We start from the raw sequence: 27,957 nt of genomic DNA, 5'->3' as shown, positions 1-27,957 counted from the left end.
TAGCTAACTTGTGAAAATTGTTTTAGGTGATAAGAGCCAAAATAAGAATACCAATTATTATGTTGCCAAATTCTTTATTAAGTGGGATGTGCAATGGAGATAGTTATAAACATATAGGAAAGTAGCTTTATTTTGATAAGTAAATTTAATAGAGACATGCCAAATGGAGCCTAGCCTCCCATTCCTTCCTGTTAAGTCAGAAATCTTTTTATGCTGTCAAGTCTCAATTGAAAGCACATCTTTTCCAAAGCTAATGATCCTTATCATCATATTGTCATTCTTGAACATAAACTTCAGTAAGTTTATTTAGGTACAGGTACATGCAAGTACAATTATTATACATAATGATGTATAATAATGTAACTATCTGTGTATATTTGAATAAACTTACAAAAAAAAAGTGGATTGATAGGAGTGCCCAAAAATTAATTAAAAGAATAGGTGCTCAAGAATAACAAAATCCCAAATTATGAAACTTGTCAAGTGCCCCATTTCACATGCATTATGTAACTCCTAGGTGCTTTGCACTCCTCTTATGCATGTACATAGGGATTTTATAAAGTAAACGAAATAGAATTTAACCTATGATAAGCTAATAAAGCACCTAATCAGAACATTCTACAAATTTATAACACCGTCTGTGAAAACCACTTGCAAATTTCCAGAATATAGGACCCCAATGGATAAGTTAGTTAGTTTATTCAGGCATACACAAATACAGTTACATACATAGATTATCATACATAGCAGCATATATGTAGGGAACCTAGGATAACCAAAATAAGTCAGTGAATTATTTTCATTGGGGTCCTTTATGCAAATCACTAACATTATTGGGTTATCCTAGGTAATTTACACTATGTATGATAATTCTACTTATTTGTACCTATACCTAAATAAACTTACTGACCTGAATAAAACTTAACTCTTGTTTGTAGACAGCAAGTAGGCGTAGTCAGCCGCTACACAAGTCCTGAACACGAACACTCGCTGAACCAGACTTCATACACTTCAACAACCTAACAACCATAGACGTCGTTTCTTTCCTACTGTTAGTCACCGTCAATAACAAGGGCATTCATATGACACAAGAGTGGTGAAATAGATATATCACACACTGATACCAGCCCCTCCCTCCCCCCCAATCTTTCTACCACACCTCTTATTTACATTTCTCGCTCCTGCCAACACATTTTACCACCTACACTACACTCTCTCCAACCTACTGAGTTATTAGACGCAAGAGCTAACCTTTCTTGGGTCTAGTAAATACTGAAGTGAGGTGTAAAGTAGCGAGGACACCCAGCAGTGCTATGATCCTCAACTTTTGTTTATCAAGAGCCATCCTCATGTGAAAATATCTGTGACGTCATTATACGGGACCTTGGCTACAGCCAACACTAAATCTTACCGTCTTAAATTATATTTTATTCTATCCTCCTGTTGATAAGAGTCAATACGCTTCATCATTGCATGAACAATATTATGTGCTACTTAATTTTACTGAAATTTAATACAGTTTATATTTAAACCAGGTATAAAGCGGCTTGAAGATGGTGAGTGTTAGCGAGCACTGCCATGCCGGGAAATTCAAGGACAGTGGCAACAACGGTGACTCATTATCATGTGTTAGTGACGTCACTTGTTCTCACTCTTAGTGACGTCACTTGTTCTTAGTGACGTCTTTTGTTCTCTTAGTGACGTCACTTGTTCTCACTTCACTATTCTTCGTCACTTGTTCTCTCTTAGTGGCGTCACTTGATCACACTCATCTCACTCTTAATGATGTTACTTGCACTCCTCATACCTCACTCCTAGGTTCTCTACACATTAATGTTAAACCTAGGACCCAATCTAACTTTGTTATTTTTTTTAAATACACTACCAAACAGAATACTCCATTCTACTCAATGAACAGCAATGCATGCAACCATATGAGCTGTCTTTGTAATACTCATTTGTGCTTTATAGTTATCTGTTTACAATAATGTCTTATCACTGATTTCATCATTGCTTAGTTAATCTTAAGTTAATTTTAAGCCAGCCCGTAATGCTATGCATATAAGTGGCTTTGGCATGCTGCTCTTACCTGTATTTTTTTTTTTTGTACCTCTGTATGTATGCTTAAATTTCTAAATAAATAAATAAATAAATTATAATCAAGGGGAAGCGCTAAACCCGGAGGATTATACAGTGCCTGGGGATGTGGAAGTCATTCAGGCTTAATTCGGGGAACTGGAGCACAGATCCAATTCCCTAAATCAAGAGCCCCTCACCATCATCAAGGAACCTTCCTTGAGGGGTCTCTACACATATGCTGCTATGTATGATAATCTATGTAACTGTATTTGTGCGTAACCTGCATGAACTTATTTACCCATTCACCTCTCTTCTTAGTGACGACACTTCACTTCTTCGTATTTCCCGGCTAGTGTTTCCGTTTCCACTACACTAGAATTTGTGTAAATAAATTTAGTATACACCAGTTTACCTGGAATAACTTCCAGAGTTTGCCGCCTCCGCGGCCATGTATAATAATAATAATCTATATTTCTACATGTACAAGGTATACAGATCTAGCTGACATCAATGACATACTGTACTACAGTACTATACAGAAAGCCACTTATGCAGAACATTTCGGGCAAATTAAGTCAGTTTTGTCGCAGGATGCGACCCACACCTCACTGGGTGTACCTTTTAACATGTAAACAATGTTCTTTTTCACTTGTGTACTGCATTGTGTTTTTTATCACCTTTGTATTGCATTATGTTCTCTATCACCTATGCACTCATTACCAATAAATACTGAAGTAACCCGGTCTGAACATCAATTTAAGTCTAATCAAAAACCATCTGCTCACCGTAAACTAAATATTAAATATTCAATACTTAAATTAAGATCTCCCAATTACCCAAATCTTAACACTTCAAAATTTAAATACCCAAAGTTCATACAAAACAATCCTACATTGTAGTATAAATACCTGCACAAAACTATACTGCCTTACACCATATTGTAGTATTCTCATACTGTAAACTACTTTCACCAATGCTCAATATTATATTCCAATAATATAACTTTAATATTTACTACTGATATACACAACCTACAAAATACCTTCAAATTGTCCCAGTGTAATATCCCCAGATTGTAACTTGAGTTAACTTACTGTCTGCTTTAAATAAAAACAGATGTACAACTTAAACAAACTATGACCAATTTCTCTAGTATTAAGTAGTCTGTAAGCCATTAATTTAGTCTGCCCATAATGCCATGGCATGACAGTGGCTCTCTACAGAGATAGACAGTATAATAACCTATGTGACATGTCAATTATTATTATTATAATCAAAAAGAAGCGCTAAGCCACAAGGACTATACAGCTGTGACATGTCAAGATATCTTATTTATGAAAATAAGATACCAGATATACTAAGCAAATTTCTTAAATTTGCTTAGTAACAGATAAGTGAACTATAGATATGTAGATATAAATCCCTTTGGGGCCTAGTTCCTAGGCCTTTTGTGTATCCATATGCTCTTGCGCTACTGTCCACAGGATGGATAAGGGGTGCACAATATTATTATTATAATCAAGGGGGAAGCACTAAACCCATAGGATTATACAGTGCTTGGGGGATGGATGGAAGGTATTCAGGTTTAACTCAGGGAACTGCAGCACAGATCCAGTTCCCTAGATCAAGAGCCCCTCACCAGCATCAAGGAACCTACCTTGAAGGGGGGGGGGTGCACAATAAACTAGCCACTTTGGTGGCAAAATCTAATCTAATCTCTTTGCACTGCAGCTCATTATTGTAACTACATAATCTCAATGTAAACTTGCAAAGAAATAAAAATTGTATTGTATTGTGTTATCACCTGTGTACTGCATTGTGTTCTTTATCACCTGTGTACTGCATTGTGTTATCACCTATGTACTATATTGTGTTCTTTATTACCTGTGTACTATCACTTACATACAGTGGAACCTCGGTTTTTGTCTTTAATTCGTTCCAGAAAGTCTGACAAAAACCGAATTCGACAAAAACTGAAGCAATATTTCCCAAGAGAAAAAATGTAAATCCAATTAATCTGTTCCAGACATCTAAAAGTATTAACAAAAAATACATTTTATAGAGAATAACTATAGTTTTACATACAGAAAACAGTGAGAAATAAATAGGGCTAATGAAATGGATAAATGAGCATTTAATATAACTTTTACCCTAATTGAAGACTCTGGTTGGCATATGGAAGATGGTGAGGAGGGGAGAGGGAGGAGAGGTTATTGTTTGGAAGGGGAACCCCCTTCCATAAGGACTTCAGATATCAAGTCCCTATCTGGGGTTACTTCCCTTTGTGGTCACTGGACCCCTGTCACACAAAAAAATCTGTCCAGAGAGGTCTGTTTCTGGTATCTCTTTAAGACTTGCCTAAAATGGGACAAGGCATTGTCATTAAACATGTTGTAGACACGGCTTGCAACAGCTTTGTTAGGGTGATATTTTTCCACAAAACTTTGCAATTCACTCCATTTTGCACACATGTCCTTAATCACTGAAGAAGGCACATTCTCCCCTCTCTCTTCCCCCTCCTCTGAATCAATTTTCTCGGCTGTGATCTGTTGCTGCTCCAGTTGAAGGCGTTGCAGCTCTTCAGTGGTTAGCTCATCGCTGTGGTCATCCAGCAGCTCTTCCACATCCTGGCCACTTACATCCAACCCCATGAACTTCCCCAAAGCCACAATAGATTCCAAAACAAGCGTAGGGTTGTCAGGGTCAGCCTCAAACCCTTCAAAATCCTTCTCTTGGACACATTCTAGCCACAATTTCTCGCCTTTTTTTATCAAACGACTTTCTTTGGCCCCATGGTGACTTATTTAGCAGTTGCACTCAATAAACAAGCACAATAAAACAATGGATTATTACGAAATGTTTCGTATGAAAGCTCAGGGTAATGTTCACTCGACAAGAAACAAAGCCAGACGGACTCAGAATGTGTGCATGGGATGCTTTGTGTGGGAGCGGGCAGGCAGACACGTTTGGTACAGCGGACAGAAACCAAGGTGATGAACGAAAACTGGGACAAAATTTTGACAAAAAAAGTCGTCGAAAACCAAATTTGATGAAAACCAGGCAAACGAAAACTGAGGTTTCACTGTATTGTTATCATCTATGTACAGAATTGTGTTCTTTATCACCTGTGTACTGCATTGTTCTTTATCACTCATGTACTGCAATGCATTCTTTATCACCTGTATACTATCACTTATATATTGTGTTCTTTATCACCTATGTACTGTATTGTGTTCTTTATCACCTATGTACTGTATTGTGTTCTTTATCACCTGTGTATAAGTGTGTTCCTTATTACATGTCTCTCTGAAACTATCTTGAAGTGGCCAAATCCATATTATTATCTTTTTAAGGTTGTTGTATTTAATGTAATGCCTCATCCAATCAGCTTCACATTTTCAATTATAAACAAAACCATGCTTCTAATATTAGCCTTCTAGTCAGTTTTATATAAACTATTCCTAATTTTGGTTTCTGTGCAATAACTTGAGAAAGCCTTTTCCATTTGGCTTCAAAGTTTCAATAATCTGTCTGGTGATGTGCGATACGACTAAAAATGATGCACCATCATGTGGAGAAGCCAGGTACATAATCAAGGTATACTGAAGATCAAAGGTATTGAAAGGATCAGCTGGAACATCAGTACTAGAGTCGGGTAGCGAGTTTTTACCCAAAAGTGGTACTGGGTTTGAAGGAAGGTCCATGAGGCAGGTCAGGATCAGGTAAGGGTGTTGCCTAGGGAAAGGGACCAGGGAAGAGGCAATTTATGAATCAGACTATCCATGAATTAAGTTTTTCGTTAAAAAAAAAAAAAAAAAAGAGGAGGGAGGAAAGAGGGGCAACTCCAAGAAGAAACAAAGAGATCTTACATTCCCCCTTCATGTCCAAGAGTACCCTTGTTGCAACAAGTGGTGTCAATGCTGCAAGGTAACCCTTCTTGCCAGTAAACCAGCAATCCACGATGGCAACCTCACATCCACCAAGCCGCCTTGGAAGACAAAAACATGGGCAACCAGAAACCTGCCAAGAGTGTATCCTTGTTAGCCTCCACCTCCTGGAACGAACAGGGATTACAGTGGACCCTCGACCAGCGATGGCATTGATTGACGATAAATCTGACTAGCGATACATTTTATCGCAAAAATTTTGCCTCGATTAGTGCTAAAAAACTCGACCAACACTATTCGTTCCGTCTGAGATGCGTCCACTTCTGGCCAGTGTTTACAAGCCAGCCAGCCAGCCACCGCGGTCGCTTCCAAGCATACAATCGGAACATTTCATATTATCACAGCCTTTTTAGTGATTGGACCTGCAAAATAAGTCACCATGGGCCCCAAGAAAGCTTCTAGTGCCAACCCTACAGCAAAAAGGGTAAGAATTACTATGGATATGAAGAAAGAGATCATTGCTAAGTATGAAAGTGGAGTGCATGTCTCCAAGCTGGCCAGGCTGTACACAAAACCCCAATCAACCATCGCTACTATTGTGGCCAAGAAAACGGCAATCAAGGAAGCTGTTCTTGCCAAAGGTGCAACTATGTTTTCGAAACTGAGATCGCAAGTGATAGAAGATGCTGAGAGACTGTTATTGGTATGGATAAACGAAAAACAGATAGCAGGAGATAGCATCTCTCAAGCGATCATATGTGAAAAGGCTAGGAAGTTGCATGACGATTTAATTAGAAAAATGCCAGCAACTAGTGGTGATGTGAGTGAATTTAAGGCCAGCAAAGGTTGGTTTGAGAGATTTAAGAATCGTAGTGGCATACGTAGTGTGATAAGGCATGGTGAGGCTGCCAGTTTGGACCAAAAAGCAGCTGAAAAATATGTGCAGAAATTCAAGGAGTACATAGACAGTGAAGGACTGAAACCTGAACAAGTGTTTAATGGTGACACTGACAATGTTGTGAAACACTTTAGGAATGTCATAAAGGAACGGGAGGTACAGGCCTCTATGGGCAGATATGTTGTGCAACAGAGGTCCAGTGACTCTCAAGCTGGTCCTAGTGGCATTAAAAGAAGAAGGGAAGTAACCCCAAAAAAGGACTTGCCACCTCAAGTCCTAATGGAAGGGGATTACCCTTCTAAACACCAAGACCATCAACACACTCCCCTCTTCCCATCCCATCAATCATCACCAGATCTTCAATAAAGGTAAGTGTCATGTAACTGTGCATGTCTTCTTCAGTTTGTGTGTATTAAAATTAATATTTCATGTGTTAAAAATTTTTTTTTTTTCAATACTTTTGGGTGTCTTGCACGGATTAATTTGATTTCCATTATTTCTTATGGGGAAAATTAACTTGACTAATGATAATTCTGACTAACGATGAGCTCTCAGGAACGGATTAATAGCGTTAGTCGAGGGTCCACTGTACTTTCATCACCTTAAGGAAAGAGGAAGCCTGCCTGCCTGCTTCTGGAACTCCAGAGAGCAGCCCAGCACATCCCCAGATAATTCAATTACCATGGCAAATGCCACCACCATTGAGGGCCTCAATGCAATGGGATGGACAATTATAGATACACATTTGGATATAAAAAGCTCAGTTAAGACTTACATAAAAATATTTATTGTCTATCACTTGCAAAGTACTAAAATACAGTTACAATAGACACCAATATTTTACCTTTTAAATATTCTCAGTAATAATTTTCACATATATGGATTCATGCATCTTTGTAGTAAGGATTTAAAGGATGACATATCACTGTTAGCTTTATTCCTTAGACTGTACAAGTCTTCTGCTTGTGATCACAACTTTTTTCTTGGCTGCAAAATATAAGCTCTTCTTTAAAACTCACTTACATGAGCTGTCAAATATAAATCTTAGAAAACTATAGTTTTAAGTTTAGCTCATATAAAATCATTCGTTTAAAAAAATGGAGACCATAAAATATAATGTGATGTTATTAGGTCTGGTTAAATCTAAGCTACTACAAAAGGATAAAAAGGTATTCATATATGAGCACAACTGTGATACTGTTTGGCAATACATAGTAAATTCCTGTCACACATGATGAACTACTTCCATAATATTAACTACCATAGTTGCCTGCTTTACATGACTCATTTCAACAGTTTAGGAAGGAGGAAGGAGGGAAAATGAGGGTTCACATCTGGTACTAAAGGAAAATAAAGAAGTAAATTAAAGTGTTTGTTTTACACATTAAAATTTAAAACAACAGGGCTGGTGAACTTTTTAGTGTCCACTGTTGACAATTTTTGGGAAAACTTCTTTCTCATGCCTATGGGAATTCTGAGTGGCAAACTTATTAAATTCATATAAAAGTATTGTGACTTTTACAAAATATTGTTCCCAGTTTGTATGAAATAAATTATTCTCTCATTGCACTATTTGTTAGTAATGATAATCATAAATATATGTAATCTCTATGCCTACTTTTTCACTCGTATGCAATCACTCGAGTACAGAACCACTTGATATTTAATCAATATTGCATTAACTATCACTCTAAAAACATGTGTGTTAAAGGCAGTGGTAAGGGATGCTCCTTGTATCATGACATGCACCTCACCCACTTTACATGTCCAGGACACATGAGCCCAACCTTCCCCACCCTTACTAACACTGAGGGAGGCAAGAAGTGAAGGGGGCAGGGAATGAAGGGGGCAGGGAATGAAGGAGGCAGTGAGTGACATGGCCACCAGTTCAGGAAAGGCCATCCTCCTGGGGTCCCAGTCAACACCCCCTCCCTGTCCTATCCCTGGGCCAGGACTGGGGCCTCCTGCCATGGCTTAAACGCTTCTCACCCACCACCATGCCTCATCAACAACTCTCCACTCCTCCTCCAGCAAGCCACTACCTCATGTTCTAACTCAACTCAAATAATAAATCTATAATTCTTGATCAGTCTTTTACCCCCAAAAATGTTAGGTCTTCATATATGCATGAAATGAACATTCACAAAGTATGAAAGCATTTGGTAAAAAAATGAGGAAAATGTTGAATTTCCCAAGTCTGAGAAAAAAATCCCTATCTATTACACATTATAATGGGTTCACTATATGCTATTTCACTTTATGCATCATCAGCCAGGAACACATTTATCACAAATTGAAGGATACCTGTAAACAGTGGTAGTACAGTGGACTCCCGGTTTATGATATTATTTCATTCCAGAAGTATGTCCAGGTGCCAATACTGACCGAATTTGTTCCCCTAAGGAATATTGTGAATTAGATTAGTCCATTTCAGACCCCCAAACATACACATACAAACGCACTTACATAAATACACTTACATAATTGGTCGCATTGGGAGCTGATCGTAAACCGGGGGTCCACTGTATTAAATAATTAACTCTGGAAAGGAATGAAGAGACTTAAGTGTTTAAATTCAAGAACTATGTGAATCAGAATAAAAGTGGGATGTGAGAAATGAGTTAAAAGAAAGTGTTTATGCATCTGGGGCAGGTGAGACAAGTGTAAAAATAGAGAAAACAATTATTTTTGAGGTGATGTGTGAATGTTTAATGGGTTTTGAAGTTAAAGAATAATTGTTCTGGGGGACCAAACTGCTACAGGTGGAGGGACTATGGTAGATGTCATAAAAGGTAAGTTTAGAGTGAAACATTATTATAATCAAATAAAAGGCTAAACCAACAAGGGTCATGCAGTTGGAATGAAAGCGGTAAATGATAAGGGGGCAGTCTAACTGAATTGTGTATAAAACAAGGTTTGGTAACTCATTATCTGGCAATATGTTTTAGGCTCTCACCATTTTCAGTGAATAGCACACGGAAAGGCATGAGTACACATGACATGATAGTGCTCAGCGACAGTAGTTTGACAGATTATGTTTTGGTAGACAAAAGTGGATAGGTAGGCTTCTGGATGTAATTTATTTTAAAAGGAGCAACTGATATTTGAGATCATTATTCAGTTGAAGCAATAATAATAGGAAAAGGAAGAAGGAGCACAAGGTGAATGGCATTAGTGACAGTAAGAGAAGTGAATGAACTACAGGAGACAATTAGCAGAAGATATAATCATCCATTAGAAGAAAGGTGGGTTTTAGAAAATAAAGGTAATGAGGAGGTCAAAGAGGTATGGGACAAATAAAAAATGCAGTGATAGTGTGAACAGCAGAAAATTGTGGTGGTAAGAGGGTGGAATGACGAGCCAAAGGGTGTGGTAATAGGGAAAAAATAAAATAAAAGTGTGTTTTTACAATGTAAAACTGATACACATAAGACAAAGTATAAGGAGAGAGAAAGAGGTTAAATTAATAGTGAAAAAAAGTTACTGGTGAATGTTTACCAGCAGATTCTGCTGAGAATATGAAAGAGCTATGAAGAGCAATTAGTATAAAGTTGAGAAACCCTAGGGAAAAATGGCTTTGAAGTGGAAGTACTAAAAAACTGAGAGAATATTTTGAATTGTTAAATGCTGATGATGACAGGGATGGAGCAATTTCGTGCACTGAGTATGGAGGAATATCTTGTAGGAAGAGCCAGAGGCAAATGTAGTGGAAGTAAGAAACAAGTGGGTAAAGCAGTGTTGGTTTATTTTTCAATATATATTTGCATGAAGGAAAGATTCCTTTGTATAAGGGGAAATAAAGAAAATAAGTCAGTTGAGTATAGTGGATAAGTGCATGGATGAATAATTATTGAAAGTGCTAGGAACAAGACAGGAAATGGGACTGCAGAGGAATAAGGATTTAGGAAGGACAGAGGATGCACACAGTGATTACATCAAAGATTACAAGTAAACAGTACTTAAAGATAAGGAACTGTTTGTCATATTTAGGAATTTAGAAAAGGCATATGATAGGATGGATAGTACAAATGTATGGAAAAGTTAGGTTACTAGTAGTAATAGTTTTTATGCAGCATGAAGCTCAGGTTAGGGTATGTGGGAGATAAGGGCACCATTTTCTTATGAAAGTTGACCTTACACGTGAATGTTTAACACATTTATAACTGGAGTTCTAAAGTAAATGAATGTCATGGTGTTAGATTAACAGATAATGAATCTGATACAAAGTGGAATTGTCACAGTTGCTCTCTGCCAGTGACACAGTTCTATGGGAAAATTCTGAAGAGAAGTTGCAAAGGATGATGGAGGAATTCTGGAAGATGTGTAATACAGTGGTGGACCCCCGCATAACGATCACCTCCGAATGCGACCAATTATGTAAGTGTATTTATGTAAGTGCGTTTGTACGTGTATGTTTGGGGGTCTGAAATGGACTAATCTACTTCACAATATTCCTTATGGGAACAAATTCGGTCAGTACTGGCACCTGAACATACTTCTGGAGTGAAAAAATATCGTTAACCGGGGGTCCACTGTATAAGGAAATTATAAGTGCATATAGGAAAGAGCAAGGCAATTGCAGTAACAAAAATGTCTTGATAATGATAGACTGGATATCAGATTGGGGAAGTACAGAGGAAATGTGTGTGTGTACGTACTCACCTAACTGTGGCTGCAGGGGTCGAGTCATAGCTCCTGGCCCTGTCTCTTCACTGGTCGCTACTAGGTCCTCTCTCTCCCTGCTCCATGAGCTGTATCATACCTCTTCTTAAAGCTATGTATGGATCCTGCCTCCACTACCTCACTTTCCAGACTATTCCAGACTGAAGAAATACCTCCTAACATCCCTCTGACTCATCTTAGTCTTTAACTTCCAAATGTGACCCCTTGTTGCTGTCTCCTATGTCTGAAACATCCCGTCTCTCTTCAACTTGTCAATTCCTTTCGGTATTTTATATGGCGTTATCATGTCCTCCCTATCCCTCCTGTCTCCAGTGTGTATGTTGCCGGGTCACTAACTGGAAAAGACCCGGGCCAGGACAACACTGGCAAACCCACATTAATCAAATGTGTTTGTGTGTACTTGCCTATTTGTGGTTGCAGGGGTCGAGTCATAGCTCCTATGTATATGTGTGCTTGTCTGTGTATATGTGTTTGTGTGCATGTGTATGTGTTTGTGTATATGTGTGTGTGTGTATATATGAATGTATGTATTTTTTTTAACACGTTGGTCATTTCTCACCAAGGCAGGGTGACCCAAAAAGAAAGAAAAACCCAAAAAGAAGGAAAAATACCTTCATCATCATTCAACACTTTCACCATCATTCATACATAATCACTGTCTTTGCAGAGGTGCTCAGATACAACAGTTTAGAAGTCCCTCCAAACTGCAAATATCCCAAACCCCTCCTTTAAAGTGCAGGCATTGTACTTCCCATTTCCAGGACTCAAGTCCGGCTAACCTGTTTCCCCGAATCCCTTCACAAAATATTACACTGCTTACACTCCAACAGATCATCAGGTGCCAAAAACCATTCGTTTCCATTCGCTCCTGTCTAACACACTCAAGCATGCTTTCTGGAAGCCCAAGTCCCTCACTCACAAAACCTCCTTTACCCTCTCCCTCCAACCTTTTCAAGGATGACCCCTACCCCGCCTTCCTTCCCCCACAGATTTATATGCTGTCCAAGTCATTCTACTTGTTCCATTCTTTCTAAATTACCAAACGATCTCAACAACCCCTCTTCAGCCCTATGACTAATACTTTTAGCAACTTCACACCTCCTAATTTCCACATTCCAAATTCTCTGCCCTTAGACATTACATCTCCACTGCCTCCAGCCGCCTCCTCGCCACAGTATTTACAACCCAAGATTCACACCCATATAAGAGTGTTGGAATGTACTTTCGTACATTCCCTTCTTTGCCTCCGTGGGCAACGTTTTTTGTCTCCACAGATACCTCAATGCACCACTCACCTATTTTCTTTTATCAATTCTATGGTTGTCGCCATCTTTCATAAACCCATCCACTGACACGTCAACTCTCGAATATCTGAACACATTCACTTTTTCCATACTCCCTCTCCTCCATGTGATATCCAATTTTTCTTTATTTAAATCGTTTGATACCCTCATCACCTTACTCTTATCTATGTGTGGGTGTGTATGTATATATTTGTATGTGTGTGTATGTGTACACTTGCCTTTTAGACTGGAGTGGAGACAAGTGGTTTTCATGGCTAGAAGTGCTGTTGGAGTGTGATCAAAATAACATTTATGAAGGGATTCAAGAAAACCAATTTTCCGAGCTTAAGTTCCGGAGGTGGGAAGCATAGGACCTGCATTCTGAAGAACAGGTCATTGGAATTATCATGTCTGCACACATATAGCAAGAGAGTTATTCAATAATTGTTGGTGAATGTATCTTCTTTCTTGTTCAACCCAACTTTGGTGGGAAATGATTTATTAAATAAAACAACCATATTCATATACTGGACGGGTAAAGAAAAATCCTGGCACTGGTTTACCAGTCCTGTCCTAGTATTGTTACAATCTCTCTTCACAATATTCATTTCCAGTATTCACAATCTACTACTGTAAACAAAATGTAGACTTTTCACATATTACACTTCGTCCCTAACTGGCACATGAATTATTTACCAGTAATGGAAAAATCCTAATGAGGCTGACAATATTTAACAAAATTAAGACTTTATGCTGCAGTTGAGGTATGCAGTGATAACTATGTTGCCAATGACAGTGTCATGATAGGTGGCTTACTACTTGCTCTTGCATCAGTTTATTGACAAACACCTATACATTGAGATGACAATGTATATCACTACACTATTTCTTTACACTTCAGCTGGTTGTGAGGCATATTTTATTTTGTAGTGCTGTGTATGGAAGCATTTAATTTCACAAGGTATATACCTCTGTATAAATGATCATCACTTTTAAAATGTCTTGGAACACAGGCGAAAACTTGCGCCACCATCTGCTTTCTCGTTTGCTTGTAAGAACTTGTAAAATCTATAAAATAGATTTTACACAAAGCAGTATTAGCAAATTTCTATTAGCAATAATTTACTAGGAATCCTGTTACTGTATGTAATGAACAGTCGGGAAACTTCTAACCATTTAGTGGGTTCTACATTTCGTACTTCAGGAATTTAGACAGTATGTAACACTAATAAAGTATAGCAACATAATGTTTGAGTTGCTGTCAATCCATATTGGTACAAAAACAAGAACTAGTGAATTAGGAAAATTAAAATGCAGTGAAAATTAAAATGCAGATTAGGTACCTTGTTTAATAATACAGTGGACCCCCGGTTAACGATATTTTTTCACTCCAGAAGTATGTTCAGGTGCCAGTACTGACCGAATTTGTTCCCATAAGGAATATTGTGAAGTAGATTAGTCCATTTCAGACCCCCAAACATACACATACAAACGCACTTACATAAATACACTTACATAATTGGTCGCATTCGGAGGTGATCGTTATGCGGGGGTCCACTGTACTTTTGAAAATAAAAGTATCTCATGAAGTATTTACTACACAAATCACTTGTATGTTATCACTTATGCTGTCTACTGTGATGAAGTGGAAGTTTTGACTTACAAGGGTGAGAAGATGAACATATATCAATAAAATATTAAGGAACTAACTTCATATACGTAAACACAAATTACTGAAAATCTTGCATATAAATTTCATTGAGGTATTGATACAGCAGAAGAGGTGGAAAGATTAGATTGCCTTGAGATCAATGCAATCATGGTCAATACCACACAGGACTGGCCACCAAGCCCACACCAGACATCATCAAAACCTCACCACACCAGGTTATCATGACCTCACTAGGCCTCATCAAGTCATACCAGGCCTGGTAATCATGACCACATCAAACCTGGCCATCAAGACCACGCAAGACCTAACTGTCAAGACCACCCCATACCTGGTTAAGACCATAAGAGATCAGTTGTCAAGATGACAAGAGACCCAGTCATCAAAACTGGAAGAAAGACAGTTGTCAAAAACCACATCAGACTCATTCATGAAGGCCACATCAGACTCATTCATGAAGGCCACATCAGACTCATTCATGAAGGCCAGATCAGACTCATTCATGAAGGCCACATCAGACTCATTCAGCAAGGCCACACCAGACTTATTCACAAAAAATCACACCAAACCTAGTCATCAAAATCATACCAGACCCAGTTGTCAATTCCACATCACAACTGGTCATCAACACCACTTCAAACCACTCCAGACCTATTAGTCAAGACCACCTGGACCAGGTGGTCGAGATGACATTCTACGTGGGTTTGAAGACTACGCCAGACCATCGTCAAAACCACAACAAATCCGATCATCAAAACCACAGAAGATCCAGTTACCAGGAGCACCCTGGCAGCCAGTTTCACAGCTTGTACAGGGTACTCTGGAAATCTTTCTAAACAACCTAACATTGTCAGCAGGTCATATACATGATTCTTGTCAAGAAAGGTGGGAGTTTAGTCCTCAGAAGGAAGACAGAGCCTCCATTGTTCTACTCAATTACACAATACATAACTGTGTGAATCTTTAAAAAGATACTATAATTAAAATAATTTGGTTTAATTATTCATGTATATGTATTACCATGATTAAAACTATTTATCTCTTTGATATAAGAATTCTTATCAGCAGTCTGAAATTAGTGTACATATATCAGAATAGGTTTATTACAATTAAAAAATATTTTTGGATTAACAGAACATATAAATATTTTATGGCACCTGAGTGAGAGAGAGAAACTATAGAGACACTTCTTACCTTCTAAAGAAAACCTTGATCTTTGCTGATGCACATCTGGACCATATACAAGAAATATCTATTTGGTAATTTAAGAAATGTATGGAAGCCTCAATTATTTGCCTTCTTCAATCTTAATATGCCTTGTCACAGTGACTTGAGTCTATATCCAGAAAAAAATATTCGTAATTAAATTACCATTAAAAACATGCCAAGAGGCAACTGTACATTGAGTGTGTATCTCCGACTGGCTCACGTTTTACAATTATCGTTACATTTAGGGGGAATCATTAGGCCCATAGTCATACAGCACCTGAGAAAATGGGGCAGTCAGGCTTGATACAATGAACTACCACCAAGATCAGCAAGAAGGGTAAGAATAATAACAAGAAGTAGGGAAATAATCACTGTTCTGCAGACAATTTATTGTGGAAGAATGGAGGTATCTATTCATGAGAGAGTATGAGTCTGTGAAGCCGGTATGTAAGAACACTGGTGTTTAAGATATGGTGAGAGGGTTGAGCAGACTAACTGATCTCAGTGAAGGTCACAATTCTAACCTTTTCCAGAACAAATGATGAGGGGTTAGTATTATTATTATTATTAACACATTGGCCATTTTCCACTGAGCTAGGGTGACCTGCAAGAAGAAACACTTTCACAGTCATTCAATCACTTTCTAGCGAGAAGCATACTGGCATCTTCATCCTCTTTCAGAGTACATTTACTCAACTTCCTACCTCCAGGACTCAAGTCTGGCTAACTGGTTTCCCTAAATCTCTTCATGTTACCCTGCTCACACTCAAACAGCACATCATAAAAACCACTTGCCTCCACTCACTCCTAACACACTCACACAAGCCTGTTGGATGCAAGCCAACACACTCACACAAGCCTGTTGGATGCAAGCCAACACACTCACACAAGCCTGTTGGATGCAAGCCAACACACTCACACAAGCCTGTTGGATGCAAGCCAACACACTCACACAAGCCTGTTGGATGCAAGCCAACACACTCACACAAGCCTGTTGGATGCAAGCCAACACACTCACACAAGCCTGTTGGATGCAAGCCAACACACTCACACAAGCCTGTTGGATGCAAGCCAACACACTCACACAAGCCTGTTGGATGCAAGCCAACACACTCACACAAGCCTGTTGGATGCAAGCCAACACACTCACACAAGCCTGTTGGATGCAAGCCAACACACTCACACAAGCCTGTTGGATGCAAGCCTTTAGCACTTAAAACCTCCCTAATCCTTTCCCATAACATCCCCTACCCCTCCTTCCCTCTACCCCAGATTTATATGCACTCCTAGTCATCTTATTTTGCTCTATCTGCTCTAGGTGTCCAACCCATCTGCAGCCCTTTGAATAATAATTTAAGCATCACATCCAAAAGGGTCATTATAGAGCTGCAGGGAAGGTGGGCAAAAGTAGTAATGTGCCAAGGCTAGGAGAGAGTGCGGGACAGGTTAAAAAAAATTAGGGGTCAGTGGGAGTAGTGGAGAGTATAAGAGTACAATCTACATCGAAGTTGGTACAACAGGCTAGTTTCTGTAAAAAAGTCAGAGTCTGAATTAAAGGTGAGATTTCATTGAGGTCAGTGAGTGTGTTGGGAAGGCAGGGACATAGGAAGTGAATTCTGCATGCCTGCTAATAGAAGATACGGAGAACTGAAAGTGCAACCTGGATCATAGAACTGATGAGGGGAAAAGGGTGAGTGGTGCACTGAGGAGTCTGTGGAGACAAAGAACTTAGTCCATGGAAGCAAAGAGGGAAATGTATGAGAGTATAGTTATACCAACACTCTTATATGGGTATAAAGCATGGGTGGTGAATGTTGTAACAAGAAGAAGGGTGGAGGCAGTGGAGATGTCACGTCTGAGGGCAGTGTGTGGTGTGAATATAATGCAGAGAATTCGTACTTTGGAAATTAGGAGGAGGTGCGAGATTACCAAAACTATTATTCAGAGGGCTGAGGAAAGGTTATTGAGGTGGTTTGGACATGTAGAGAAGATGGAACAAAACAGAATGACTTCGAGTGTATAAATCTGTAGTGGAGGGAAGGTGGGGCAGGGGTTGGCCTAGGAAAAGTTAAAGGGAGGGGGTAAAGGAGGCTTCGTGTGTGAGGGGCTTGGACTTCAAGCAAGCATGCATGAGTGTGTGATAGGAGTGAATGGAGACAAATGGTTTTTAGGACATGATGTGCTGTTGGAGTGTGAGCATTATTATTATAATCAAAAAGCGCTAAACCACAAGGGCTATACAGCACTGCAGGGCAGGGAAGGAAGCGAGGGTATCGGCTGGCAAAAGGGAGAGGGATGATTAGTAGGGTACGGAGAACAGTGGGGCAGTGGATAGTGCGGGGGTAGAGGGTAGCAAGAGATTGAGGTAGAACGGGCTGAGGGGAGTGCTAAAGGTATCATCATCAGAGTTTGTGGAGTAAATCAGTTGTTTGGAGTGTGAGCAGGGTAACATTTATGAAGGGATTCAGGGACACTGGCAGGCAGGACTTGAGTTCTGGAGATGGGAAGTACAGTGTCTGCACTCTGAAGGAGTGGTGTTAATGTTGGAGTTTTATAACTGTAGTGTAAGCGCATCTCTAGCAAGACAGTGATGGAGTGAATGATGAAAGTTTTCTTTTTCAGGCCACCCCGCAGTAGCGGAAAACAGCCATTGTGTTAATGAAATAAATAAAAAATAAAATAATCATACGAGTAAGTCACAAGTGGCCAGCACATAAGTGGGAGACTGCAATCTCCCAATCATGACATTAGTAGAAAGATGGCTAGAATCCTTAACATGGTCTGATGAACCAAAGTTGACAGAGGTTGCAGAGTTGTTGAGAGATCACCGAAAATAATCCAAGAAAGGAATGCCTAGGGAAAATTGGGTGGTTATGAACAGCTGACTGAGAGGCTTAGTCTGTTTGTTGCTACAAACATTGATGTGCCTAGGGACCCCTAAAAATGAGACATAATCAATTAAAGTTTTATAGAAAGGATGAAAGGAATCACATTTCTGAATAGCCTGTAATACACTGTGGGAGTCAAAAGGAACTATGAAGGGCAAGGTGAACATAAATGCAATGTATACGACAGCAATAAGAATTGCACGTAACTCTGCTGTGAAAACTCTGGCTGATTCTAGCATATGAACATTGATTATTTTTTCAGGAAAAACTGCTGGATACCCAACATCGAGGGATTTAGAACCATCAGTGTACACTGCAGTAGTATGAGAATGAGAATGGAAATGTTCTGTAAAGAGCAAGCATAAATTTACAACAGGCAAGTGAGCTTTCGTGCATCGAAGTGGAGAAGAGCAAACATGAATTGTCGAGATTTCACAAGGAAGGAGAGAAGCAAGACGCAGAGTGAATGTAAAGGGAAGGTAAATTAAGGGAAGACAATAGTGTGTGAATATGGAAAGGTAAAAAGGTTGGTTCAGTTTATTAGGTCAAGAGCCTTTTCAATGCAGCAAGGGACCTTCCTTTATGGGACAGTCTTATAAAGTTCAATAGAGTAGTATCTATTGTGCAAGGTAAAATATTTCACACACATTTTTGGGATGAAAACTCATCCAATTTAGTGCTGATTCTTTTTAATGGAACCACTTTTAATTCCGAAATGGGTTCAGTGAGAAATTAGTTTACCCAATAGAGCCTCTTTGAAAAGAGCATTTTCCAAAACCAAAACAAAGCATTGAATTAGTCTTCTCTGTACCCTAAACACATCACCTCTGCTTTCTCCCAGAAAAAGAGGACAAAGGTTAAAAAATAAAGAAAAATATTTTTAAATAGTAGTAGAAAGAGGAGACAGGACGACAGATACAAGAAATAGCATAAACATTTATTATAACCAAGTTTTCCCCAGAAGGGAAACTTCATCACATCAGCTTCCCTTCAGCAAAACATTGTAACAAGCCTAATGTGATGTTTTATCTGCTTGTTAGCTTGCTACCTCTTTCACTTTCCCAGAGAAAGACAGAATTATTGGGGTACAACAGTTTGGTTGGGTGTCTCGTGATGCCTGAGGCACCTGACCCATCAGCTCTCTCTCTGTATAGTGTAGACACAGAAATGACATCAAAAAAAAAAAAAAAACTGACTGTGTTACCTGCTTATTCATCTTTGAGGCAAGAAATTTTTTATAGATTGAGATAAAAAGAATATTGGAAAATCTATTCAAAATCAGTGTTGTGCATATGAATCTGTAAATGAAACATGAATAACAGTGGGTTTGTAGCAGCAAGCAATGCCCTGCCAGACACAGGTGTAGGAGCCATTTTGAAAAGCTATGGTGTGATACATCTATGGCATTAAAGGCCATATAGCAAGGTGCCATAGGATGGAGGCCCAGCCTCCCCATACCAAAAATATCATTTAATGTGGTGTGGCAGGAGAGCATGGCACCATGAATAACCTCCCATGCTCAACCCTTACTGTCCAAACATAGATCTACGTTTTCACCGCTAGTGCTCCGAACGTAGATCTACGCTTTTTTTTTTTACGTTTGAAAGCATGTAAAATAAAACGTAGATCTACGTTCAGAGCGCTAGCGGTGCAAACACAGATCTATGTTTGGACAGTTTAAGGGTTAATGGTCACTGTAGGTGATTAAAGACATCTGTCAGATAGCAAAGAATGAGCTAGTATATTATGATTAATCCTAACTAAAATCAGTGATCAGTGACAGGGATAGAGGTCACAAGGTTCACAGTCCTGCAAAACCATTCAGTTTTGCCACCAAGGTGGCTTACCCTGTGTGAGAACCACCTTCTGAAGTCAGTTGATGCCAGTTATGCCACAGAAGAGGAAGACACACCTGCAGTACTGTGGTGCTTAAAGAAAGCCCACTTATTCCAGCTTGGATATCCAAACTTCACCTTAGTGACTGACCACAGCCTTCTGTTCAAAGCAACTGGGGATAAGGTATCGAGTGACCGCAAACACTAGGCTGTCTTGCTTAAAGGCACTGCAGTATCACTTCCATGTTAAATACCATCATGGGAAAAAGAACCGTGGACAACCTATACAGGAGGGCCCCACTTTATAGCATTTTGCTAATACTGCAGTTTTCAGTGATACCTATTCTTCATTTATTCAGACTTCCTACAATAAATATATTCACCACTCACTATAAGCTAAGGACAAAAATATTTTAAGATAAATAATGTGTGTACTGTATACGTATTTTTTAGGCCTAGCTCTATAACTTACTTAATATACAATAGGGTAAGCTTTTATATGCACTTGAAAGTGAAAAAAGACCATGTTTCACTTTACAGTGATTTTTGCTTTACTGTATAAGTGGGGGCCTGTACTATTATCCTGTGTTGGAAGTTCCCCCAGACAGCAAGATGACAAACCAGTGGTGGCCACTATATAAGCTCTTGCAGTGGAAGATGGGTTAGTATTGAACCAGGATATGGCGATGAGTGCAGCAGCTGCCGAGTCTGAATATCAACTGCTAATAAACAATCAGGACAGAGAAGAAGCCTGATGGTCAAGTCAGTTCCATCTCAAGCCCATGCACAAAATGAAATTGTTGACAATTTCAGATAAGCTGGTGACACATGTAAACAATGGTGTGTGCACCTGATTTCCCACTAAAGCACCAGGAAGTAGCCAACCTGCATGCCAGCTGCCAAGGAATACTCTATGGTATGCAGAGCCCATCAGGCAGTTTTCTGAAAGGACCAGAAACTGATCTGTAGCACCATTAAGTATGTAAGATTTGTGAATTGCATGCTCCCAGCACTAGGTGTCCTGTTCTACACTCCACCTGTGGAATACTCATTCCAACAAGCAGTGGCAGACCTGTTCCAGGTTGAGACCCAGCTGTATATAACTAAAGTAAATAGAGTGACATGCTGAGTGGGGGATGTTCTGTATGCCCAATGGTGCCTCATCAACCAACTTCATCTTGAAATCAAGAGGTTGCTTCACCAGGTAGGGCTCCAAAGGAGGGGTCCACAAATGGACGTAACAACCTCTCTAGTGCTGTAATTCTGAAATTTATCAAGCAGTTGAGTGTTACTGCAAGATTGTCATCCACCCACTACTCTGTATGGGCAGGCAAATGCTGCAGGTCACATGGCCAAGATGATAATCTGTAATAGTACCAAGAGAGAAGGTAACTTGCTGACTGACAGTCTCCAATGTTCTCCTTTAGTACCTTAACATGCCCCTGCAAGATAGTCACCCATAGAATTGACTACAGGGAGACAGCAATATGACAGAGTGACCCAGTGGTAGAGGATGCTGCCTCAGAGAGGTGCAAATGGAAGAAGCTGTAAAGTAGGTCAGAGAGAGGAATGATCAAGGTGCTGGGTATATGCCCCAACTACAGGTACAGGACGATGTAAATATACAAGATCCCACCACAATATGATGGAAAAGAACAGTTGATGTTGAGGCTGGGTTCTATCAATATACAATTAAACTAGACGGAAGTGGCTTGCTATCTCTCAGGTTCTGATGTCATCTGAAGCCTGCATGTTTCTAGGATCACTACATCCATCGTGAGCCCGAAAGGTGTGGATGGCAGTCTGGTAATTAGGAAAGAATAACCAAAAGATACTCAGCCTAGTTTGAAAACTATATACATGTATAATCATTAGTTAGCATTATGTATTTTATGTTTGGTTCAAGTTTATCAGATGATGTTAAGTGTTCTATTATTGATCTTATCACCTTAATAGGGGTACATAAAGGTATGACAAGTTTGGTAGGGAGCCTGGTGATACCTAAGGCACTTACTAGGCCAGTCAGCAGAGCTTCACTGTTACCTAATTAGCCAGTCATCTAACATTAAACAATGTCATGTTAATATTGCTGTCAAAATAGGGGGAAGCTTGTACTTATACGAGTAAAGACGTGCACCACAAACTTAAGAAAATGTGCTACACACAGACCTCTCATGGTGAAAGCTTACACAGCATGTTTTTGTTACAATGCTATTCATTTTTTATATTCACACTATTAAAATGAAGTTTTACGTACTGTAAAAGTTTTAAAAAAGTGGCTCGGGCATGAAAAATTTTCTGTTCAGTTATTTATATAACCTGGGGAAAGGTCGTTGCTAACTCAGTAGTCATAAATATCTCCAAACACCTATTTATCAACAAGGAAGAGAACAAGGAAATTAAGGAAGGAAAAAATTCTTTATTGTTTCCATTATAAATGAGAAAATTGTGTAGTAAAATGTGTGATGGTGTCATATGATGAAATGGGCAGTGTCAACTAACAAGAGAGACCACCCATTAGTCTACTGCACAAATAAGCCATACAGAATCTCCAAAGATATCTACATCAACATGCAAGAGAATAAGGAATTAAAGGTAAGATAAAAACTTCCATGTAACTATTATAAATGAAAAGAATTGTATAGAGAATTATCTGATGTCAGCTGACTCAATGACATCATCTGATAAAACATAAAACAGATGGCTCACAGCCATCTAGCACTTACTGCCTGCATAAACATCTCCAAACACTGCATCAAGCAATATAACAACGAATTTAAAGTATGATCAAATTCTTCCTTGTCAGTACATACGAGAAAATTATACAGTGAACCGAGCAACGGTGTCAGGCGATAAGATGTAAGTCGAGTCATTTGCGACCCACAGCCATCTACTACACAATAAGCTACACAACCATCTCCACACACTTCTACATAAAGAAGCAAGAGAAATAAAGAATTTAAGGTAGGGTAAAACTCTTATTACTTCTTAGGAATATTTAATACTGAAAGATTTTATATTAAATTTATAACAGTAACTTGTGGCACATTAGACTTCTCCATCTTCACTGGCAGGAGTGCCATGCCCATTAACTTTGGAAGGAACAGATATTACAATGTGTCAAACACCAGCATCCTATGGGCCTTATTAAGTTTTAGTTTTTATTTAGAGTACATAATGTACATTTCTTGATGAAAAGGAAACAATATCCACAATGTATTTTGTTAAAACCTTCATTATTTTTTATGAAATGAACACTTAAAAAATTTCTATTTTTTTTTTCTGGAGGTGCCATGAACCTAACTCTATTTCCCCCCTACATTATATATATATCATGAAATTATATTTAAGACTGATTTCAGGAATGTAACTCCAGCATTATGTGAGGTCAGCCTGTAGTATTATTAAATTCATAGGCAAGATCTAAAACCCATGAAGGTTATACAGCACCTAGGTAATAAGATGGGTGGAGAGTAATCAGATTTGATTCACGAAGGCAGCTCTAATTCATTAGATTAAGAGCCCTTCACCACCATGAAGGCACTTCCTGAAGAATTAAAAAATGTAAAAATATCATTTTGAATGAAAACCATGAGAAAATACTGAAGGCTACTTTTAAAACAATAATATAAGCACATCTCTCAGATTCCAGTGTACTTACTGAAGTGTCAGAGGGAAGACATATTTATAACAGGAGCAAAACACTAATACAGCTAGTGAAATTGAGGCTTCCACACAATACTAACATTTAGTTCAATACAACCTATCTTACAGAGTAAGTGTTCTAGTGACTAAACACTTGCATTGGTTGGGAGATTATCACAAGGCCAATATCTTAGGCTACATTATATGCAGCCTTTATTAATGTCTGTAATTTTCTTCTGTTGATACCACAAAATGAGCAGTTATATATCTCTGGATTATAAATTTGCTCAATATATCTAAGTATAATTATTTGGTTTTAAATATTAAAATTAAATATATTTAAAGTGCACAATTATTTATGTTCTATTTTCTTAACATTATGTCATTGTGGTATAATAACATTTACCTTAAAGAGTTTATTTCTACATTGGCATGACCTTTGATGCAGAGCTGGGTAAGCTTGCCCAAGAAATCTGGCCGACAGGAAACCCATTCCACATGTTTTAAGCTATAATATCCAAGCATCAAGAAATATAGCTTATTTACGATGTTCTATGCTGTCTATGCTCCTTAAATCTACAACAGCATAATCTAATGTCTCCTGGGAAGTGAATTCAAGTATGCTTCCCCAAACAGCAGCACCATCTACATCATTGGCCAACAAAATGTGATAAACAAAAAATTTCCAATGTCAGTGAAAATTAACCATAACAGTAACCAGCAGTAATTTTTGCCAAGATTTTAAAAGCTAGTCTCCTTATGTTCTTAATACATTGCTGTGCAACTACCTTTACTTATCCAGTTTGAATGTTGAAAAAAAATTACAAGATTTTTTAGGTTAACTAGGACAAACAGTTACAGAGAAGGAACAAGGAGTTCATAGTAAATTATGACCCAGAAAATGCTAAGAATAAAATGTCTTCAGACATAATTTAGGTACTACAGGAAAGGATTTAGAGAATATTTGGGCACACAAAGTACACAAGATAGGTTTTGGAAGCCACACTGTAGAAAATTAAAATTTATTATTAACAATTATATTATGCTCAATTTCAACTGAAAGTTGCTATTAATGGCTCCTGAAATACACAATTCATTATAATTATATATTGCTATTGTACTTCTTTTTATTAATCTAGTGAAAAGAAATGCCAATGTGGGATAAACTATAATAGTAAAATCAGCAACTCTAAACTAGTTAGACAACACGTAGGTACCCAATTAAAAATATATGAAAGATCTCTTCATCACCAGCCTGATGATAATCAATGAAGAATAAATGGATCTGGCAGAAAACCGACTCCCAGCTGATAACTGACTGATGCAGTCAAAATTTTGTTGCCTAATAGCTATATGTATCAGGTTATATTAATGCATTTACTATTCTAAGATATGTGCTAGTAACTACAGGCACACACGCACACACGCGCACACACACACACACATGCGCACACACACACACAGGTACCACTGTAACTTCTCTCTCATACAGCCAGCTTGCAATACAACTCATCATCCCCACATAGTATACATAAAATTTCTCAACTATTTCTCTCGAGAGTAAAATAATATGGTCCACAAGTATTGTAGCCTCAGACTTGATAACTACAGCTAGGTAATGTTATCAAAGACATCACTTAATACAGAACATCAACAATAGCACTGTTAGCTACTTCAACAAAGATTTACATGTGTTATTCAAGAAGGCTTGAGAGAATAAAATTAGGCATTTTAAAATAGACACACCCAATTCATAAATTAACATTATTCAAAGCAATAAAATATCTGGAAATCTAAATACAATACTCTGCACAACACTTTTCTTTACATAGCAGAAAAATAATGAGCAAAGAACTTGTACAATATCATCAGTTTACTTATTTCAATGTGAGCTGTTCACTCATACAATATACTGTACTGCACCAGCACATTAGATTTCCTTTCTATCGATGAATTTCTTTCATGCCTTGCTCACCCCAGGAGTTACCTTCTGACAGTGGCCAAAACAGTGAAGCCTCCAGACAGATCTATCAACATGCTCTTCAAGCCATTTGTATTTTTCTTATTCCCTCATGGGATCTTTTTTGAATGAATTCTTTCACTTTTTCTTTGTACTTCACTTTTTTTCTTGCATTCTTTCTTCCTCTTCACATCCTCAAACCTGTCTTGGGCTGTAGAATGAAGCTGGAATGTATATCCAATTCATTACAAAAAAAGGAAGTAAGAGGAATTTCAAGAACTTTTTTTACTGTCACTGACTTTAAAAGTCATTGACAATGAGAAGATCAGTTATTCTTCAATCTCCTCTTCATTCACAATGTTTTCATCACAAACACCAGCAGCACCTGTAAAAATACAACTGTTATACTTGACAGAAAATATTATATTTGAGGGGTATTTACCTTAATTTTATATCAGATTTTAATTAAGCATGCCCCTACTATATTGCCATATCTTGATCCTATGTACTGTAATACCAACTAAACCTTTTTTTTTTTTTTAACACAAATGGCCATCTCCCACTGAGGTAGAGTGACCCATAAAAGAAACACTTTCACCACAATCATTCACTTCATCAATCTTGCTAGAGGCACTCCAGTACCACAGTTTGGATATCCCCCCCAAACTGCAAATATCCCTGCCCCTCTTTCAGAATACAGGCACTGTACTTCCCACCTCCAGGACTCAAATCCAGCTAACTGGTTTCTCCTGAATTCCTTCACATAATGTTACCTTGCTCACACTCCAACATCTCATGAAGTCCCAAAAGCCCTTTGCCTCCACTCACCCCTATCTAACATGCTCACACACACCTGCTGGATGCCTAACATTTAAATTGTAAAGTAAAAGGACACAAGTGCAACTAATGTGACATTTATTGTGGCAACGTTTCGCTCTCCAGGAGCTTTATCAAGCCATTACAAACAATACATGGACACAGAGGGTATATAAAGGCTCAGAGTGAGGTGAATACTAGTGAGGTACCATTTCGATGTTCACTAGTGGTAGTAGTAGTAGTAGTAGTGACAAAAGTAATACAATATGGTAGAGCAATTAATTCATACATGAGTAAAAGGATATAAAAGCTATTACTTGGGTAACATAAAAATAGGTTGGACAGATATAAACTGGAATGAGGCAGCTTGTTTCAGTGTTCACTCTCTGTGCTTTGTGTAGTATAACAGGAGAGACTATGTGATGGCAGGGTTTACTGTTTTCAGGAGGATTCTTGCTAAGACTTCGGAGATGGTGAAGCTGCCGTTGTTTTGTTTAATTGTATTCGAAACAGCGATCAGTGCTGATTCGAGGCACTTGCGTCTGTGGAAATTAGTTTCTTTGATCACTAATTGGGCGTCTCTGAATTTCATGAGATGATTGGTGGAATTTCGGTGTTGTACACAGGCGTTGTTCAGGTTATCGTTCCTACATGCGTAAATGTGTTCATTGAGGCGGGTGTCGAGGTTTCTGGCTGTTTCACCTACGTAAATCTTGTCACAGCCTCCACAGGGTATAGTGTAAACTCCTGCATTGACTGGTTCGTGGTGCTTGGATTTTGTCCTGGTTATATCCAGGACAAAAATTTATACGTATATGCTTCTAAACTGTTGTATTCTGAGCACCTCTGCAAAAGCAGTGATAATGTGTGAGTGTGGTGAAAGTGTTGAATGATGATGAAAGTATTTTCTTTTTGGGGATTTTCTTTCTTTTTTGGGTCACCCTGCCTCGGTGGGAGACGGCCGACTTGTTGAAAAAAAAAAAAATTAACACCTTTTGTAACATCAGTTTCCTCGATTTGTTCTTTCTTTGCCAGGATAGAAGCAATGGTCGACATGTTTTTTCCATACATCCTGGCAACCTCAACAAGTTTCACACCATTCTCA

The 27,957-nt window shown here is 38.5% G+C and overlaps 2 protein-coding genes across 18 annotated transcripts in view; both read right to left on the bottom strand.

The window, feature by feature from the left end:
- The window catches only part of LOC128699128 (syntenin-1), an 80,141-nt gene extending 78,745 nt beyond the window's left edge, over positions 1 to 1,396 (bottom strand). The window contains exon 1 of one of the 3 annotated variants that reach the window (XM_053791667.2): positions 1,252 to 1,396. The gene's annotated coding sequence lies outside the window, so the exon portion shown is untranslated. Of the gene's footprint in view, positions 1 to 910; positions 1,112 to 1,251 lie in introns of those variants that run through there. The other 2 variants (XM_053791668.2, XM_053791669.2) reach the window with 2 other exon arrangements.
- Positions 1,397 to 7,628: 6,232 nt separating this feature from the next.
- Positions 7,629 to 27,957, bottom strand: part of Ucp4A (Uncoupling protein 4A) — a 206,368-nt gene continuing 186,039 nt past the window's right edge. For all 15 annotated transcript variants that reach the window (XM_053791655.2, XM_053791654.2, XM_053791656.2 and 12 more), the window contains one exon: positions 7,629 to 26,421. Coding sequence is in view for 2 of the 15 variants with exons in the window: in XM_070096545.1 (XP_069952646.1) it covers positions 26,403 to 26,421 (19 nt within the window). In the remaining 13 variants the exon portion in view is untranslated. The remainder of the gene's footprint in view (positions 26,422 to 27,957) is intronic.

The sequence above is a fragment of the Cherax quadricarinatus genome, chromosome 54, assembly GCF_038502225.1.
Source record: "Cherax quadricarinatus isolate ZL_2023a chromosome 54, ASM3850222v1, whole genome shotgun sequence".
Lineage (NCBI taxonomy): Eukaryota > Metazoa > Arthropoda > Malacostraca > Decapoda > Parastacidae > Cherax > Cherax quadricarinatus.
Note: the sequence above shows the minus strand (reverse complement) of the source record. Positions and strands in the feature narration are given on the sequence as shown.